The sequence below is a fragment of the Saccopteryx leptura genome, chromosome 3 (genome assembly GCF_036850995.1).
Source record: "Saccopteryx leptura isolate mSacLep1 chromosome 3, mSacLep1_pri_phased_curated, whole genome shotgun sequence".
In the NCBI taxonomy this organism is placed as follows: Eukaryota; Metazoa; Chordata; class Mammalia; order Chiroptera; family Emballonuridae; genus Saccopteryx; species Saccopteryx leptura.
Genome location: NC_089505.1, coordinates 273,588,005 through 273,604,660, shown reverse-complemented (window position 1 = coordinate 273,604,660; position 16,656 = coordinate 273,588,005). Strand labels below are relative to the sequence as shown.

Here is a 16,656-nt window from a genome sequence, read left to right as displayed (position 1 = left end):
ACCTATATTCTCAAAAAATGTTCAAGTCACAAAAGACAAAGGCTGAAGAACTGTTCCAGCTCAGAGAAATTACAAAGAAAAGGAAACTTTTTGTCCCTGAACTGGACTCTGTAAGGGTGGTGGGGTGAATAAAGAAAATAATTGGTAAAACTGAAACATAAACTATATTAGACAAAAATATTCGTCAATGTTCAATTTCCTGAATTTGCAAACTGGTCGACGGTTATGTAACAGAATAACATTGTTCTGTGGAATTATATACTGACATATTTAGGGTAAAGGGTCATGATACATGCAGCCTAAGCCCAAATAGTTCCAAAACAATACATTTTATATATCTATATGTGTATATACAGAGTGACAGACAGATGGAAGGAATGAAAAATGATAACGTGGCAAAATGCTAGAAGTTAGTAAATAGAGTATTTCCAGAGTTCAGTATACTATTCTTATAACATTGTGTACATTTGAAATTTCAAAGAAAGCAAAAAGAACAGCCCAGCAAAATTCTGTCTGTTTAAATGAAAATCCATTAACAAAGCAGGATTACCAATGAACACTGGTCTTATATTACTTCTAAGCTTTATAAACTTAATGTCTATAAGCTCTATTTAATTCAAAAATAAAACCTACTTTAAGACTATGTATTTTAATGCCCACAAAATATATAGGCCTTTTTAGATTTTATGTATTCTTTTTTTTTTTTTTAGAGAGAGAGAGGAGAGAAAGAGAGAAAGAAAAAAGGGGGAAAGAGCAGGAAGCATCAACTGCCATATGTGCCTTGACCAGGCAAGTCCAGGACCTCGAACTGGCAACCTCAGTGTTCCAGGTCGACATTTTATCCACTGTGCCACCACAGGTCGGGCTGTATAGGACTTTTAAACTTGAGGTTGGGCAATTTGAGGTGGATTGAGTTTTGTTAAAGTGATCTAACAGGGCACTTATTCTTACTGTAAAAACATATTCAGAATGAACTACTGATACAACTCACACAGATTTCAGGGGCATTAATGCTGAGTGAAAAAAGAACAATCTTAAAACATAGTTTATGAGTCCATTTATATAACCATTGCAAAATAACAAAATTACAGAAATTGAGAACAAATCAGTATTGCCATGGGTTAGAGATGGGGGGCATGGGGGGAGAGCTGCATGACTACAGTAGTGCAGTGCCCGCGGAATATTTATGGTGATAGAATAGTTCTGTGCCTTCATTGTGGTGACGGTTACACAAATTTACGCGTGATAAAATGTGAGAACTATATACACACATTGTACCAATGTAAAATTCCTGGTTTTAACGATGTATTATCATTATGTAAGATTTAACCATTGGGGGGAAATGGGTGGAGAGTACATAGGCTCTCTGTGCCTTTCTTTGCAATTTCCTGTAATTTTATAGTTGTTTCAAAATAAAAAAAAAAAGAGTTCCATGCCCCTCTAGAATCCTCTTCCTTATGATGTCATCATCCCTCCCACTTAAAGGGATGAAGCACATTAAAAAAGATTTTGAAAAAAAAAATGAAATCTTATCTGTATGTTGGAAAAATGTTTATGAAGCCCTGTGTTTAGTACATTGCTTGATTTGGGGGAAAAATTCTTTGAGAAATCACTTAACAGAAGAAATGATAAATCTTATCTCTAGGCTATAGCAGGAAACACCCTCTCAATTATTACAAGAGTTTTCTTTTTCATTTTTAAAATTTTTTTTAAATTTATTTATTCATTTTAGAGAAGAGAGACAGAGAGAAGGGGGGGGAGGAGTAGGAAGCATCAACTCCCATATGTGCCTTGACCAGGCAAGCCCAGGATTTTGAACCAGCAACCTCAGCGTTCCAGGTCGACACTTTATCCACTGTGCCACCACAGGTCAGGCACAAGAGTTTTCATCTCACCCATTCATTGTTTACAGAGCAGCCTCCTCTGACTACCTGACATTTCCATATGTAAGAAAATATTTTCCCCCCAAATAGTACGTGAGTGAGAACTCAAGATATGAAGATAAAATGCTAAACAGTAAAGAGATACAGTAAAAATGTATTTTAATAAAAAACTACTCATCTTTATTAGGTTAGGAACAGCTTCAATCCCAAGGACTCCTAACCTGTACATGCCTACGGTATATAAGAAATGGTGGAACGGAGTTTTGGAAGATACGAGGCCAACACCCAGAAGCACACAGTACTAAGTGACAAGACCAGTAGTGTGTCACCTTCTCGGTATCATGTACCCCTTTAGGAATCTGATGAATTCTTCTCAATTACTGTTAGTTCTTTCAGGTACAATAATACTACAGTGGTTATTTTTACTTAAATTCTGAAATGCATGTTAAAGTACTTATAGATAGAATGACAAGAAGTCTATAACATAAACAGTCCAGGAAAGACAGGGGGGTGGGGGTGGGATGGAAAAGGAATACATGCAACAAGATCGCCAAAATCTGAACTGCTGAAGCTGGGTGATGGGGGCTTGGGAGTTTTACTTCTACAAATGTCTGAGAACTCTAGAAAATAAAAAAATAAACACATACCAACTCTGGTCTAAATTTCACATCTCCATTCCAACTCTCAAAATTAGTAAGCTGGGCTTCCTTTTTAAAAAAAAGTATTTTAATCATCTCTTTGATCATATTATTAACTTAATGTAGAATAAAAAATATTTTTAAGATATTAAATCACCCTCAGACCTGATATGAAGTACCTAGGGAAGGCATGGAGATCAACTTTCAAAACTGTATACATATCTACAACTGAAAATGCCTACAAGCATTACCTTAAATGTGCAGCTTCGTGACAAATGAGACAAATTAAAAAACACACACACAAAAAAAATCTTTTAAAACTAAGGTGCTTTTGTGTGTGTGTGTGTGTGTGTGTTTGTGTGTGTGACAGTGAAAGAGAGAGAGATGAGAAGTATAAACAGGAACAGACAGACAGGAAGGGAGAGAGATGAGAAGCATCAATTATTCAATTCATCGTTGCAGCTCCTTAGTTTTTCACTGATTGCTTTCTCATATGTGCCTTGACCGGAAAGTTACAGCAGAGCAAGTGACTCTTTGCTCAAACCAGTGACCTTAGGCTCAAGCCAGCGACCTTCGGGTTCAAGCTAGCGACCATGGGGTCGTGTCTATGATCCCATGCTCAAACCAGCAACCCCGTGCTCAAGCTGGTGAGCCCATGCTCAAGCCGGTGACCTTTGGGTTTCGAACCTGGGTCCTCTGCATCCCAGTCTGACACTCGATCCACTGCACTACCGCCTGGTCAGGCAAACTAAGGTTTAAAAAAAAATGGTTAACACTTCCTCACTGCATGTTCATCCCTAATCCAATGAAATCTCACTTCTGTCCACCAATCTCCATGGAAAGTTCTCTTGCTAAAATTACCACTAATCACAACTCAAAACTCACCTAACACTTTTTGCTTCTCTTTACTATGGTGTTTTTTTTTTCCCTCACCAAGCCCTAGATGCCTCTTTAATAAACGTGTTCTCAATCCCCAGGCCCTGCCTCTTTAAATGTCTTTTAAGCTTAGCTTGGCTCTTGTGTTCTTAAAATGTCCTGCTCTCCCAAGCAGCTACCACTTTACATGTCTTGTGTCCGTAGAGCTCAGCTCCTCGGGTCTGCTCTATCTTGCACACCTGCACCTTTAATATCTCTTCTCTTTGGGGCATCTGTCCCTTTAATGTCTACCTGTTCCTGGAGCTTGGCCTCTTTAAATGCGTTTCCCCTTCCATCCCGATCAGAATTCAGCAGATTTCTGCCCTCTTTCTAGCCCGGAATCCCTTCTCTTCCTACCATTCTTCCTACTACAGATTTTTCTCATGTTCTCACCTGCTTTTGGCCCCCTCAGCAGCTGTTAACTATGTTTTGAGATTTGTGTTGCTGTTGATCATTATCTGCCAGTTTCCCAGTGATGCTACTCAATCTCTTTCAGAAATTCTCTTTCCCTAGCTGCTCCTTCAAAGTAATTCCCAGTACTAGGTTTCAGGTGTCTTGTTTTTAAGACAGTTCTGCATGTAAGTATTTAAATTCCTTGTTCACAGAAGAAACAGACTCAGAAAGACTAATTTTCTTCATCTTAAGTACCACAGACTCCCTAAAAGAGCCAAAAAATTGTTGATCATTTCTTCATATTGCCCTCCTGTTCCTCCATCTCTTACCTGTACCCTTTCTTCACTCTTCAAATATCCACTGTCAGTTATCATTATTATGTAAACTTTCAGTGGCTCAAAACCATGAGTCAAGGTCCAAACTTAATATTCTAGAATAAGACCATTTATGAAGAGCCCCACACTACCATTTTGGCTTTATTTTTTTGCCGTTATTTCATGGTTTCCTGGGCTACCATGTATCTATCAATCTACCTTCAGGTCCCAGATACACTGTTCTCTCAGCCTCAGTGACTTTGCCTGACATGCCCTTCCTTCCCTGTAGACAAGTTCTTGCTCACCCTTCAACACTCAGCTCAGCATCTTCTCTGCATACCTTGTCCTGAGCCAGCTCTCAACTGACCTTAGCAGAAAGAGAGTAGCTACCCATCTAAACATTCAGGATCATCAAGTCTAGTTTGTAGTTGTTTTCTTACTGTCTGGTCTCCAACTATGAACAACTAAGGGGCAAGAAGTTTCCTACTCATCTATAAATTACTTATCTTACAGTCATAGCCCATGACACAAACTAAAGAGCTAATATTTTCTGAGCACTCACAAATTCATGAGTACTCCACTCCCCCCCTCCCCGTGAAAAAGTCACAAAGAAACCTCAGTGACTGAATAAAAGAAAACCTTAATATCTGGCATTTAACTCAGTGACTTCAAAAGGACTAGCAACAGAAACTTGATTTTTCAACATGTGAAAAGCAGCACCACTTCAACAGTACATACTCCCATTTACAAAGTTCAGACTGTTGCCACTAGGTCAAAAAGAATCCTACTTAGATCACAGAACTCTTTTTTCTATAGACTACGAAGACTTAAATACCTATCTACTTAATTAGGTATTCTGTATTTTTCAAACTTTATTTTTAAAGACAGTGACCCTTGATTTTTTATTTTTTAATTCACAAAAAAGTCACGAAAAAAAGTATACCTGCACTGGCCAAAAAAGGGCAACAACACAGAATTCCACCTATTTGTTCTACCTCTTCTTGCCTGCAATAGAGATCCCAGAGATGTCTACAGAAAACTCTAGTCCTCCGACCAGTAAACAGACCAAAAATTACTGGATTACTATCAGAAGTCACTAACATTATAAATGCAGAAAGAATGACAAAATTAGAAACTCATCTTTTGCAACCACCACCGTGGGCAACTGATTAAACTATGATACCAAGGCTGCTAAAACCAGAGTGAAAGGCGGTAAGAAACAGCATAGACACAACGTCTCAAAGTGTCACCCACAGACTTCTTACTAACTACAAAGCCAGTAGTTTCCTTTGCAGGGGAGACAGAGACCACCACCTAACAAAGTTATTAGTTGATGGCACCAATAACTGATATGTCATTATATCTCTTGATACAATAAGATATATGTATCAACTATGAAGTATTCTTCCTAAAAATGTTCAATCAGAATCTGATCATGAGAGAAAAATATCAGACAAAAATGTGGGAGGAACATTCTGCAGATAAAATAGCCTGGGCTCTTAAAAAAAAAGTCAGTGTCATAAAAGACAAAAAAAGTTAAGGGAATAGTTCTCGACTCGAAATCAAATGCAATGCATGATCTTAACTGAATCTTCAATTAAAAAGGAAAACAGCTATAAAAACATTTTTTTAGAACTGGGATGATCTAAATATGGTGATATTACAGTATTACTAATTTTTTAGGAGAGATATTGGTACTGTGATTATACAGATGAACTATTCTTTTTTCTTTTTAGATTTTATTTATTCATTTTTAGAGAGAAAGAGACAGAAGGGGGGAGGAGCAGGAAGCATCAACTCCCTTATGTGCCTTTACCAGGCAACCTCAGGGTTTTAAACTGATGACCTCAGTGTTCAGGTGGACACTTTATTCACTGTACCACCACAAGTCAGGCAGACGACGTATTCTTTTTTTTTGTATTTTTCCGAAGAGAGAAGTGAGGGTGGCAGGCAGTCAGACCCCCCCAATGCACCCAACCAGGATCCACCCAGCATGCCCACCAGGGGGCGATGCTTGGCCCATCTGGGGCGTCGCTGTTGCGACCAGAGCCATTCTAAGCGCCTGAGACAGAGGCCATGGAGCCAACCTCAGCACCCAGGCCAACTTTGCTCCCCTGGAGCCTTGGCTGTGGGAGGGGAAGAAAGAGAGAGAGAGAAAGGAGAGGGGGAAGGGTGGAAAAGCAAATGGGTGCTTCTCCTGTGTGTTCTGGTTGGGAATCGAACCCAGGACTTCCACACACTGAGCCAATGCTCTACCACTGAGCCAACTGGCCAGGACGCAGACAACCTATTCTTAAGAGATACAAGCCGAAAGATCCAGCATCATCAGTATCATGACGTCTACAACTTCAAGTGGTTCAGCAAAAAAGAAAAACTGAATGTATGTACAAAGTTGGGCAAAAGTAGGCTTACAGTTTTAAGTACATTAAAACAGCTTATTCTCATAAATAGATTGTATTATTTTACATATGAACAACTGTAAACCTACTTTCGCCTCACTCTGTATAAGCACATGTATATCTATCCATATCTATATAGATACAGATACTATATTAGAGAAAGAGTGTATAAGAAAGCAAGTAAATACTGCAAAATATCAAAAATGGCAAATCTATTAAAAGGTTATGTAGATGTTTCCTTTACTATTTCTTCAACTTTTTCTTGTTTAAATGTTTACAGCCTAACCTGTGGTGGCACAGTGGATAAAGTGTCAACCTGGAATGCTGATGTCACTAGTTCAAAACCCTGGGCTTGCCTGGTCAAGGCACATATGGGAGTTGATGCTTCCTGCTCCTGCTCCTCTCCTCCTTCTTTCTCTCTCTCTTCCCCCTTCCAGCTCCTCTCTAAAATGAATAAATAAATAAAAGATGTTTTCAAAATAACAAACGTAGGAGGGAAAGGTCATTAACATTCCCTGAGCAGACAGAGGAAGAAAGCAGTATTAGACTGAAAAGTCACCTTGTAATAAAATATCCAAGGTATAAATCAAACATACATATAAGTTCATCTACAGCTATAATATGCCATTTCAAATAGTGCTTTCTTCTTTAAAACAAGACCTTTACCAAAATTGTGTATATTTCTTGGAAAAGGTTGCTTGAACTCAATTCAACTACTTAGTAGAAAGAATAAAACAGGTTAATATTATTTCAAGATAGTACACTGGAAGATCTGGAAGAATATCTGTCTTTTCTCATACAGTAGGTCAAAGAGGCAGGAGAATCAGACCATATTCAGGAAAGAACATTATATAAGGTAACCACCTTACCTCCTAAAGCCTAGAATCAGGCTGCCTCTCAAAGAAGAAAATGAGATAGGCAACGTATTTGATTCCACTGCAAAAGAAAACGGTCATCATTAAATGTCAGACCAAAACAAAAAATTAAATTATCATCTTATTTGGAAACACATTTATAATAATACCTTTTAATTTTCATTTTGGAAAGTTTAGTTTTAAAATATAAACGTTTTCAAATAAAATTAATTAGATAATACAGTAATATATATTTGTAATATAAGCTATACTTTTAAAACTTTTACTCTGCTTTCATGAATATGTATAATTAATGAATTTATAAATATTCTACCATATAAATGACAATAACAAATCTACCAGCATACTCAATAATCAGACTGATACACATACCAAGGTTGTATATTAATGGGCAATGTGGCATCATGAAATGAGAGACTGTAACTACCCTGTGGTTCTTCTGTCCTTTAAAGACAGTAGATGAGGGGGGAAATTCTTTTCTGGAAGTGAGACTGGGTTCCATCAAACCATTCACATTTTGTCATTCTATTTTCCACTATGGTCAATGACCTGTATTAATGCAAGAGTGACAACCTCAAGTCATAATAAAATAGGTCTTTATTGGGGGAGGGGAGGGGCACAAAGAAAACCAAATAGAAGGTGATGGAAGACAATTCGACTTTGAGTGATGGGTATACAACATAATGTCAAAATAACCTGGAGATGTTTTCTCTGAATCCATGTACCCTAATTAATCAATGTCACCCCATTAAATTGTCTAAAAAAATTTCATTAAAAAATAGGTTTTTATCGCTGTTTTGTAATTGATTTATATTGATCTTTCACTTTCCTGAGCATTTATTTGCTTTACTACTCCTTTGTCATTTAACAGTCTACATATACCCTCATGTGTTTCAGAGCTGACACTATAAACCTGATTGGCCTTAGTATTTGAATCAGGCTTTAACTAGCAAGGGATGGAATCACAGTGGGCATCTCCTGAATATTTTCTCTTTCATTGTATTAAAATGGTGTCATGTCATAAGTAATTGACTTCATCTTCTCAGTATACATGTAATTTGGCTACTAAATGATCGAGGATGGACTGAATTATAGAGAAACTCACAGCAGAAGCAAATTCTGAAGACAACTAATAAATAGCTTAGGTGAAGATTAAGACAAGACACCTGGTTAACTTCTAAAAACCTCATGGGAAAAGTCACAGTTGATTGTAACATTATTTGTTCATCTCCCTTAAACATGATTAAGTATCTAATCCACACACATAAGGAGAATTGTTTTAGATCACCTGTCATATCCCTTGAACAGGGAGCCTAAGTTTCTCAGGGTTTACATACCATTAGAAAACCTAAAAATTATTTTAAAAATGATCTGTATTTAGTCACTCAAGGAAATAAAGTAAATGTCTTTTAGCAACCTTTAATTTGCTTATCAAATTAATTTTCCACGCCCACAAACACAAGTGGGAAAATGTTTCCTACTCCACAAACTGCATCAAGATCAGCCCTTTATTTCCTCTTCTCTAGCAGTAACCAAAGTGCCGCGCTCGGAGCTGCCACAGCGGAGACCAGCAATCAGACTGACTGCTCTCTAACACAGCGGAGACCAGCAATCAGACTGACTGCTCTCTAAGGCCTGGGAATCAAGAGAGGAGGGGCAGCACTGACAGACAAAAACTGAATTCCTCTTGTCTTAAAGTTCCTGGAATTATTTCTTTCTTTCAAATTTAATAGACAACCTCTTGCAAAGTTATTTTTTATACTATTCAAATTAGTATTTTACAGAACATTGTCAAGTTTTTATTCATTAAAAAGGCAACCAGAAACACCTCAGCAAGTTGAAGGCTGCTGACAAAAAACATCTAGTTTCCTTAGCAACAAACAAGTCTGAAAAATCAAGAGGCTGACAATGAAGTGGAACAGATGGGAAGATAACAAGAAAAGGCAGCTCTCCTGTATGCACCTTATGTGCCCCGATTCCTCTCCTAATGCTTCTGTTTTCATCTTGTTAGTATAGAGAATCTGTATATTATACAGAGTGGAAGTCAAAATCAATACACCAGATAGCAGCCAGCATTGATATACAACCTTCAACTCAGATAACTCCACCTCTAAGAGTCACTGTTTTTCATACTGAACATTTGGCCTTGGCCTTTTCCTTACAATGTTATGAACTATTTTATATATGTATATACAGGTAATATATACCAATAAACTGGTTTTTACAAAGCTTTCACCTATAGAATTGAATATACTTTAATCAGAGCTTAACTTTTAACATTTTAGGGGTTAGAAATTGAAGTTTTGTGTTTTGTTTTTAATGGTATCTTTTCCACAAGATCTGGATAACTCTCATAAACATCATATATATGTTTAAAAAATAGACTTTAAGAAATGTCCTATTTACTAAAATGTAATACAGGGAAAAAAATGAGGTTCACATTAGAAAATCTTGGTTTTAGTTAAATCACTAATTTTGGGAAAATCATTTGACTCCTTTATGCCTTTCTTCACCTATCAATGGAGGTAATTTTATTAACATGTGATCAACACTGTAAAGCACCTCTGCATTTAAAAGTATTTAGTAAAGTTAGCTGTGTTTTTGTTAATGAGGACTGGCTTTATGTAACTTATGGCTAAAACAAGATTAAGTTTAGAAAACACTTTCAGAAAAAATATCGCTTTAATATAACAACTCCTACAGGTAGACAAATAGGTAGTACTGTCCCTATTTCATGAAGCTGAACACAGGAAATGAGACTTATTTCAGGTCCCATAATCAGTGGCTTAATTATAAATAAAAACCAAGTCTTCTGGGTTTCCAGGGTTACCTATCATCATGTTATCTCCAAGGTCCTTTAACTTTAAAATTACAAACAAATTATACACAAGTTCAAATCATAACTGTCTGACTTAAAACATAAAAACTTCCTTGCTCACAAGGAAATTACCTTGAACTACACGGATGTAGACATTGAGGTCATGAACTACCCTGTATGCTTTCAATAGTTAACTGAAATCAACACTATCCAGTTTACTGCTAATGTTGCATACTTACAAAATGATAAAACATACTCTAAGTTCCCTTTTACTGCTTCACTTTTCAATTCAGCTTGAGCAAATGTATTACTTTCAAGTAGACTTTCATTTTCCTGGGAATAAAGCACATTTTAATAATATGCATCAGCTAAAAATAAATATTTTGATATGCTATTCAAATTTCCTGTTTTCCTATTTCTTTTTTTTTTTTTTTTTTTTTTTATTCATTTTAGGGGGGGAGAGAGAGAGAGAGATAGAGAGAAGGGGGAGGAGCAGGAAGCATCAACTCCCATATATGCCTTGACCAGGCAAGCCAGGGTATTGAACCGGCAACCTCAGTGTTTCCAGGTTGACGCTCTATCCACTGCGCCACCACAGGTCAGGCTCTTATTTCTTTATATCACCATATTCTGATAATCACCATTATCTGATAATATAACAGATATTCTGATAATCATTTTCTAAAACAATATGTAAACTGAATAACTGAAATTCAGCAAGAGTTCCAACACTCCAAATTAAATACTTACCTTCAAATATAGATTATTTTGTTACCCTCAGAATGCGTCATTCTAGGAAGAATTTACTATTGATGATACTAGAACAATTCTAATTTAAAACAAAATAAAAATTGAATTCACTGATCTAAAATGACATTTGAGGGCAAGGGTGTGGTAAAAATCAAACTTAATTTATCTCCAAATGGTTAATCACTTTTTCTAACATCATTTGTGTAATAATCTAAACATGAGCCAAAAATTAGCTCAAATATATTTACTGAGTCACTGTAAAATAGTACAATATTAAAAACCACCCAATCAAAATATAGGAAATGAATAAAAATAAATTATAGTATATCCATACAATAAAACAGCATGCAAAGCATAAAAAAATAATTGGTGGTGTTTCATACTGTAATGGAAAGGTGCGAACTGAAAAAAAATAGGGAATTAAGAATATGTGGGAAATTACCTTTTCAATACATTTTTAACAGTAAAATATGTACAGCACAACCTCAAAATACTCTGTGAAGCACTCAGGGAAGAGAGGTAAAGACACTCAAGAAATAAACTCTAGCTTTCAGAAGGTTGTAATTATGTAATTATTTCAAAGAAAGAAAAGAACACTCTAATATTAGAAAAGTCAAGGCATTATGTGAATAACCACCTAGGAAACAGATATTTTGAACAAAATATTTCCTATTAAAGTATTTGGTGCTCTGCCATGTTGTTCCTAATTGTACATAGCACTTTGTTTTGAAAATGGAGAAAATGGAAAGTTGCTGATCCAATGTACCAAGTCCATTTCTTCAGATGCTCCTTTCTAAAAGCCTTTCTTATTCTCACAAGGACAGGAAGTTCTGGATAGGAAAATAAGGCTTTGGAGTCAAACTAAAGATTATTTTTTAAAAAAACAGTTAAATATACTGAGTGTATTTGAAAATCCGTATGTAAATGAAAAGTAATATTTAAAAAATGAAAATTATAGCTGCATTGTAGAGTGGGAGTAAGGAGCAAATAGTTTTACTTAAATATTTTCTGATATTGGTATTTTGTTCTTCAACACACAAAAATGCTGTTTTCTGTATGTTTTTTTAAGTTTAATCACTACAGATATTATATCATACTAACCAGTATTTTTGCAAAATTTTAGAAAATTGTATACAAACACTACCATTGCTAGGACTCAGTTTAATAACTTTTTCCTTTTTGTTTGGTTACACAAAACAGGGAGAAAGATATTCTCTTCAATTAGAAATTAAAAGCATCTTTGTACTCACCTGCAAAATAGCACGGACTGACTTGACACTATCAAAGGACGGAAACACATAATTTACATATGTCTCCTGGTCAGGATTTACTCCCATTTCATGCATTCCTTTGAGGACTTCAACTATACCTGTAAGATTAAGTTTTAAAGCACAGAGATGAAGAACTTGGAATAAATTAACAGAAAATCAGAAAGTTTAGATCATTTACTTTCTGAATCATAAAGGAGGAGGAGGAATCAGCACTTTATCTTAAAAAAAAGGCAGAAAAGCAACACAACTGGGAAATAGTAAGTGAAATTCTGTAATATAGAAATGATGATAAAGCTTCTATTTACCTCAGGGCAGTCATAAAAATTAAAGGAAAAAATATGTGTGAAACTAAAAATATTAAATAAATGTTAATAACAATGATCTAATTTTTTGACCTGTCTTAAAATACTCTAACAATTTTTAAATTTTCCTTAGCTAATTAATAGGTAGAATAAATGTAGCATAAGATAACTATACATTTGATTTTCTAATGCTTGAAAATAGGCCAACAAATTGATCATTCTTATTCTTTTTTTTTTTTTAATCCATTTTTAGAGAGGAGAGAGAGAGGTAGAGAGAGGGAGAGAGAGAGAGAAGGAGGGAGGAGCTGGAAGCATCAACTCCCATATGTGCCTTGACCAGGCAAGCCCAGGGTTTCGAACCGGCGACCTCAGCGTTTCCAGGTCAACGCTTTATCCACTGCGCCACCACAGGTCGGGCCAATCATTCTTATTCTTGTACAAAACACTGCACCCAATCATCTATGTTTCAAAAACTTTTTATTCTCTTAATTCTTCATTTTTCCAATAATGTTTATCAGGGAGAAGAGTACATTCTGCTTACTTAGATGACCTGTATTACTAGCATTTTTAACTTACACGTATTTTTCTAACTGAAACTAAAGCAGGTTTAAGGGGATCTGAGTTCATAACCTTGTCTCAGAAAAATGCAGTCACTCCTTCAGGCATTGTGAGGAGATATACCAAAGATATTCCCTTTAATAATAGTCAGATGGGAAGAGAGGAACACTTCACAATAAGGAGGAAAAGGGTGATTAATCTGACATAACTACATACATCCTCCTAAAAAATACAACCCATATTTCTTTTTGGAAAAAGATTAAAATAATCACACATGAACTCAGATAAACATGGATCCCAAATATCTGTGAACTTAAGACAATCTAACCTAAGACTAAATAAACAGTTTAATTAAAACTATTTCAAATGTAGTCATGAAAAAGTTTATAAATTGGGGAAAGTCTCCATTCAAAAAGTTTTATAAGAATTAATAGTTCAAACTTTTCAGAAAGATACATGGTTTACCTGAGCAACTTTCACCAACTATGACTGTTTACATGATTTTAGATTCTAACCAGAGCACTCACTTTCTTAGGACACAATTTTACCTTTTGAAGGTATTTTCTTTCAAACACTTGACTCAACTGGCATTTAGACTTTCATATCAGCCCTTTCTTATTTTTGTTTTCTATATATACGAAGATATGTAGATCCTTAGTCATTCTGGGTTATTTGCTCTCATTCAGGTTAACTTGCTAAAATTGTAAGTGGTGACTTTTCCATTTGTACCACAGAGGAATGAGTCACAAGGAAGTCATTATAACAGTCTATCAGGGGCTGGCTGGTGGTGGCTAAATCTACAGCCAGAAAATTCTAGCATTCAATATTTGATCATCCTATTGTTGAAAAGTTTAGGTTCAGTTTGATCTGACCCCTAAATACTTGAAGGGTTTTATTTATTCCAAAGAAAACACTGCTCTACATCCTCCATCACTTCAGCTATTATTTTCTTGTTATTTCTACCAGTTTATATGCGACTTTCCCTGGACAAAGAACAAGTTCATTGCACTAGTAAGAATATTATTTACTTATCTTACACTAAAGAAACTATACAGAATATATACAGCCATTTCTCTGTTGCGTGAAGGAAGATTGAAGAATATATTACTTTATTTCTAGACCTCCTCAAAGGAGAAACTAGTTTTTAAAAACTATATGATAACTGACAATATCTTGTACTCTCATTACCTTTCTCAGCTTTTCTATTTTCCAGATAAAACACCTTTATTGATTCTTGGAGGAGGTTGGGGGAAATGGTAAAAAAAGTGAAAGGGATTACGGAGTACAGTGCCAGTTATAAAAACAGTCACAGGGGTATATCGTCAATAATATTGTAATAACTATGTATGGTGTTGGATGCATACTGGACTTATTAAGGTGATCACTTCATAAGATATCAAAATGTCTAATCACTATATTGTGTACTGAAACTAACATAATATTGCATGTCAACTGTAATTGGAAGATAAATTATAAAAACCTTCAGTGATTAAGAAACAGGGGGAGTTGTAGTAGGCGGCGCGTTGCCCTGACGCCGGCCGGGCCGGGCGTGGGGGCCTGTGGGAGGTGGCGCAGCCGGGCCGGGCGAGGCGGCAGAGAGGCCTGCAGTGGCTGGGAGCGCTGGGCCGGGAGCGGGTGCCGAAGCCGAGCCGGAACCGACGGCGCAGGCCGGCGCGGCGAGCAGCAACCATGTCGGTGTTCGGTAAGCTGTTTGGGGCGGGAGTGGGAAAGTCTGGCAAGGGCGGCCCGACCCCTTAGGAGGCCATCCAGCGGCAGTAGGACACGGAGGAGATGCTAAGTAAGAAACAAGAATTCCTGGAGAAGAAGATCGAGCAGGAGCTGACGGCCGCCAAGAAGCACGACACCAAAAACAAGCGCGCGGCCCTCCAGGCCTTGAAGCGCAGGAAGAGATATGAGAAGCAGCTGGCGCAGATTGACGGCACCCTGTCGACCACAGAGTTCCAGCGTGAGGCCCTAGAGAATGCCAACACCAACAGTGAGGTGCTCAAGAACATGGGCTATGCTGCCAAAGCTATGAAAGCTGCCCACGACAACATGGACATTGACAAAGTGAATGAGTTAATGCAGGACATTGCTGACCAGCAAGAACTTGCAGAGGAGATTTCAACAGCTATTTCAAAACCTGTAGGGTTTGGAGAAGAGTTTGACGAGGATGAGCTCATGGCAGAATTAGAAGAACTAGAACAGGAGGAACTAGACAAGAATTTGCTGGAAATCAGTGGACCTGAAACAGTCCCTCTACCAAATGTTCCCTCTATAGCTCTACCGTCAAAACCCACCAAGAAGAAGGAAGAGGAAGACGAAGACATGAAGGAATTGGAGAACTGGGCTGGAACCATTTAACTGGCCGGGTGCAAGCTGGGCCCAGACAGACTCTGGTGGCCTGCAAGCGGCAGGCGTTTGCGTTTGCGTGTGCAGGGCAGGCAGGACCCAATGTGGGCAAGTTCATCGCTCTCGCTCTCTCCAGAGCAGTAGGGCCGCGTCACTGCTCACACTGCATCGCATGGTCTGCACCCAGCAGGGCGGGGGGCGGTGCCTGCTGTTTATAATGTTGAATTTCTGTAAAATAAACTGTATTTGCAAATCCAAAAAAAAAAGAAACTTAGTAACAGGCCCTGGCCGGTTGGCTCAGTGGTAGAGAATCAGCCCCGCAGGTGGAAGTGCCGGGTTCGATTCCTGGCCAGGGCACATAGGAGAAGTGCCCATATGCTTCTCCACTCCTCCCCTTCTCCTTTCTCTCTGTCTCTCTCTTCCCTTCCTGCAGCTGAGGCTCCACTGGAGCAAGTTTGGCCCGGGCGCTGAGGATGGCTCCACAGCCTCTGCCTCAGGCACTAGAATGGCTCCGGTTGCAACGGAGCAACGCCCCAGATGGGCAGAGTATCACCCCCTGGTGGACTTGCTGGGTGGATCCCGGTCGGGCACATGCAGGGGTCAGGCGCATGTGGGAGTCTGTCTCTCTGCCTCCCCACTTCTCACTTCATAAAAATACAAAAATAAAAAAATTTTTTTAAAAAGAAACTCAGTAACATTTTCTTGTTACCTATGTGAAAATCAGTATCTTTTAACCAATGGCTAAAAATTTTCATAAAATAAATTCAGCATAATACTTACTGATGTCTAGTATGCAGGTGTTATGGTATTTATGGGAACATTTAAAACAGGAGAACAAAAATCCTCACATCTAATCCCAACACTACTGACGGCTAGATGCAGAACTCAATTAAGGTCAGTTGCTGAACCTCTCTGTGGCTGGCTCTCAGTTCCCTCATCAATATAATGTGAGTTTTCAACAAGGCACCTCACAAATCTAAATTGTAAGATTTAAAAAAAATGGCAGATTCAAGATAAAGTTCACTTTTATACTACTTTGAGCTACAACTATAAAAAAAAAATTACCTGAATTCCTCTGTGTGTACTAAGCAGTAAAAATGTGGTACCTAATTCAAGTGTAGAAATAAAGTGCTAAGGTCAAAGAAAGCAAAATTACCTGATGAAGAAACAAACATCTAAACAGGAGTC

At 37.5% G+C, this 16,656-nt stretch overlaps 1 protein-coding gene and 1 pseudogene across 1 annotated transcript in view; one reads left to right on the top strand and one right to left on the bottom strand.

Moving 5' to 3' along the window:
• The window catches only part of LRPPRC (leucine rich pentatricopeptide repeat containing), a 97,772-nt gene that overhangs the window by 58,293 nt on the left and 22,823 nt on the right, over window positions 1-16,656 (bottom strand). Inside the window, exons 12-14 of the mRNA XM_066378371.1 lie at window positions 12,236-12,354; window positions 10,475-10,568; window positions 7,412-7,478 (exon numbers count right to left, since the gene is read on the bottom strand). Of these exons, the coding sequence (XP_066234468.1) occupies window positions 7,412-7,478; window positions 10,475-10,568; window positions 12,236-12,354 (280 nt within the window). The remainder of the gene's footprint in view (window positions 1-7,411; window positions 7,479-10,474; window positions 10,569-12,235; window positions 12,355-16,656) is intronic.
• Window positions 14,774-15,655, top strand: LOC136397932 (charged multivesicular body protein 4b pseudogene; annotated as a pseudogene).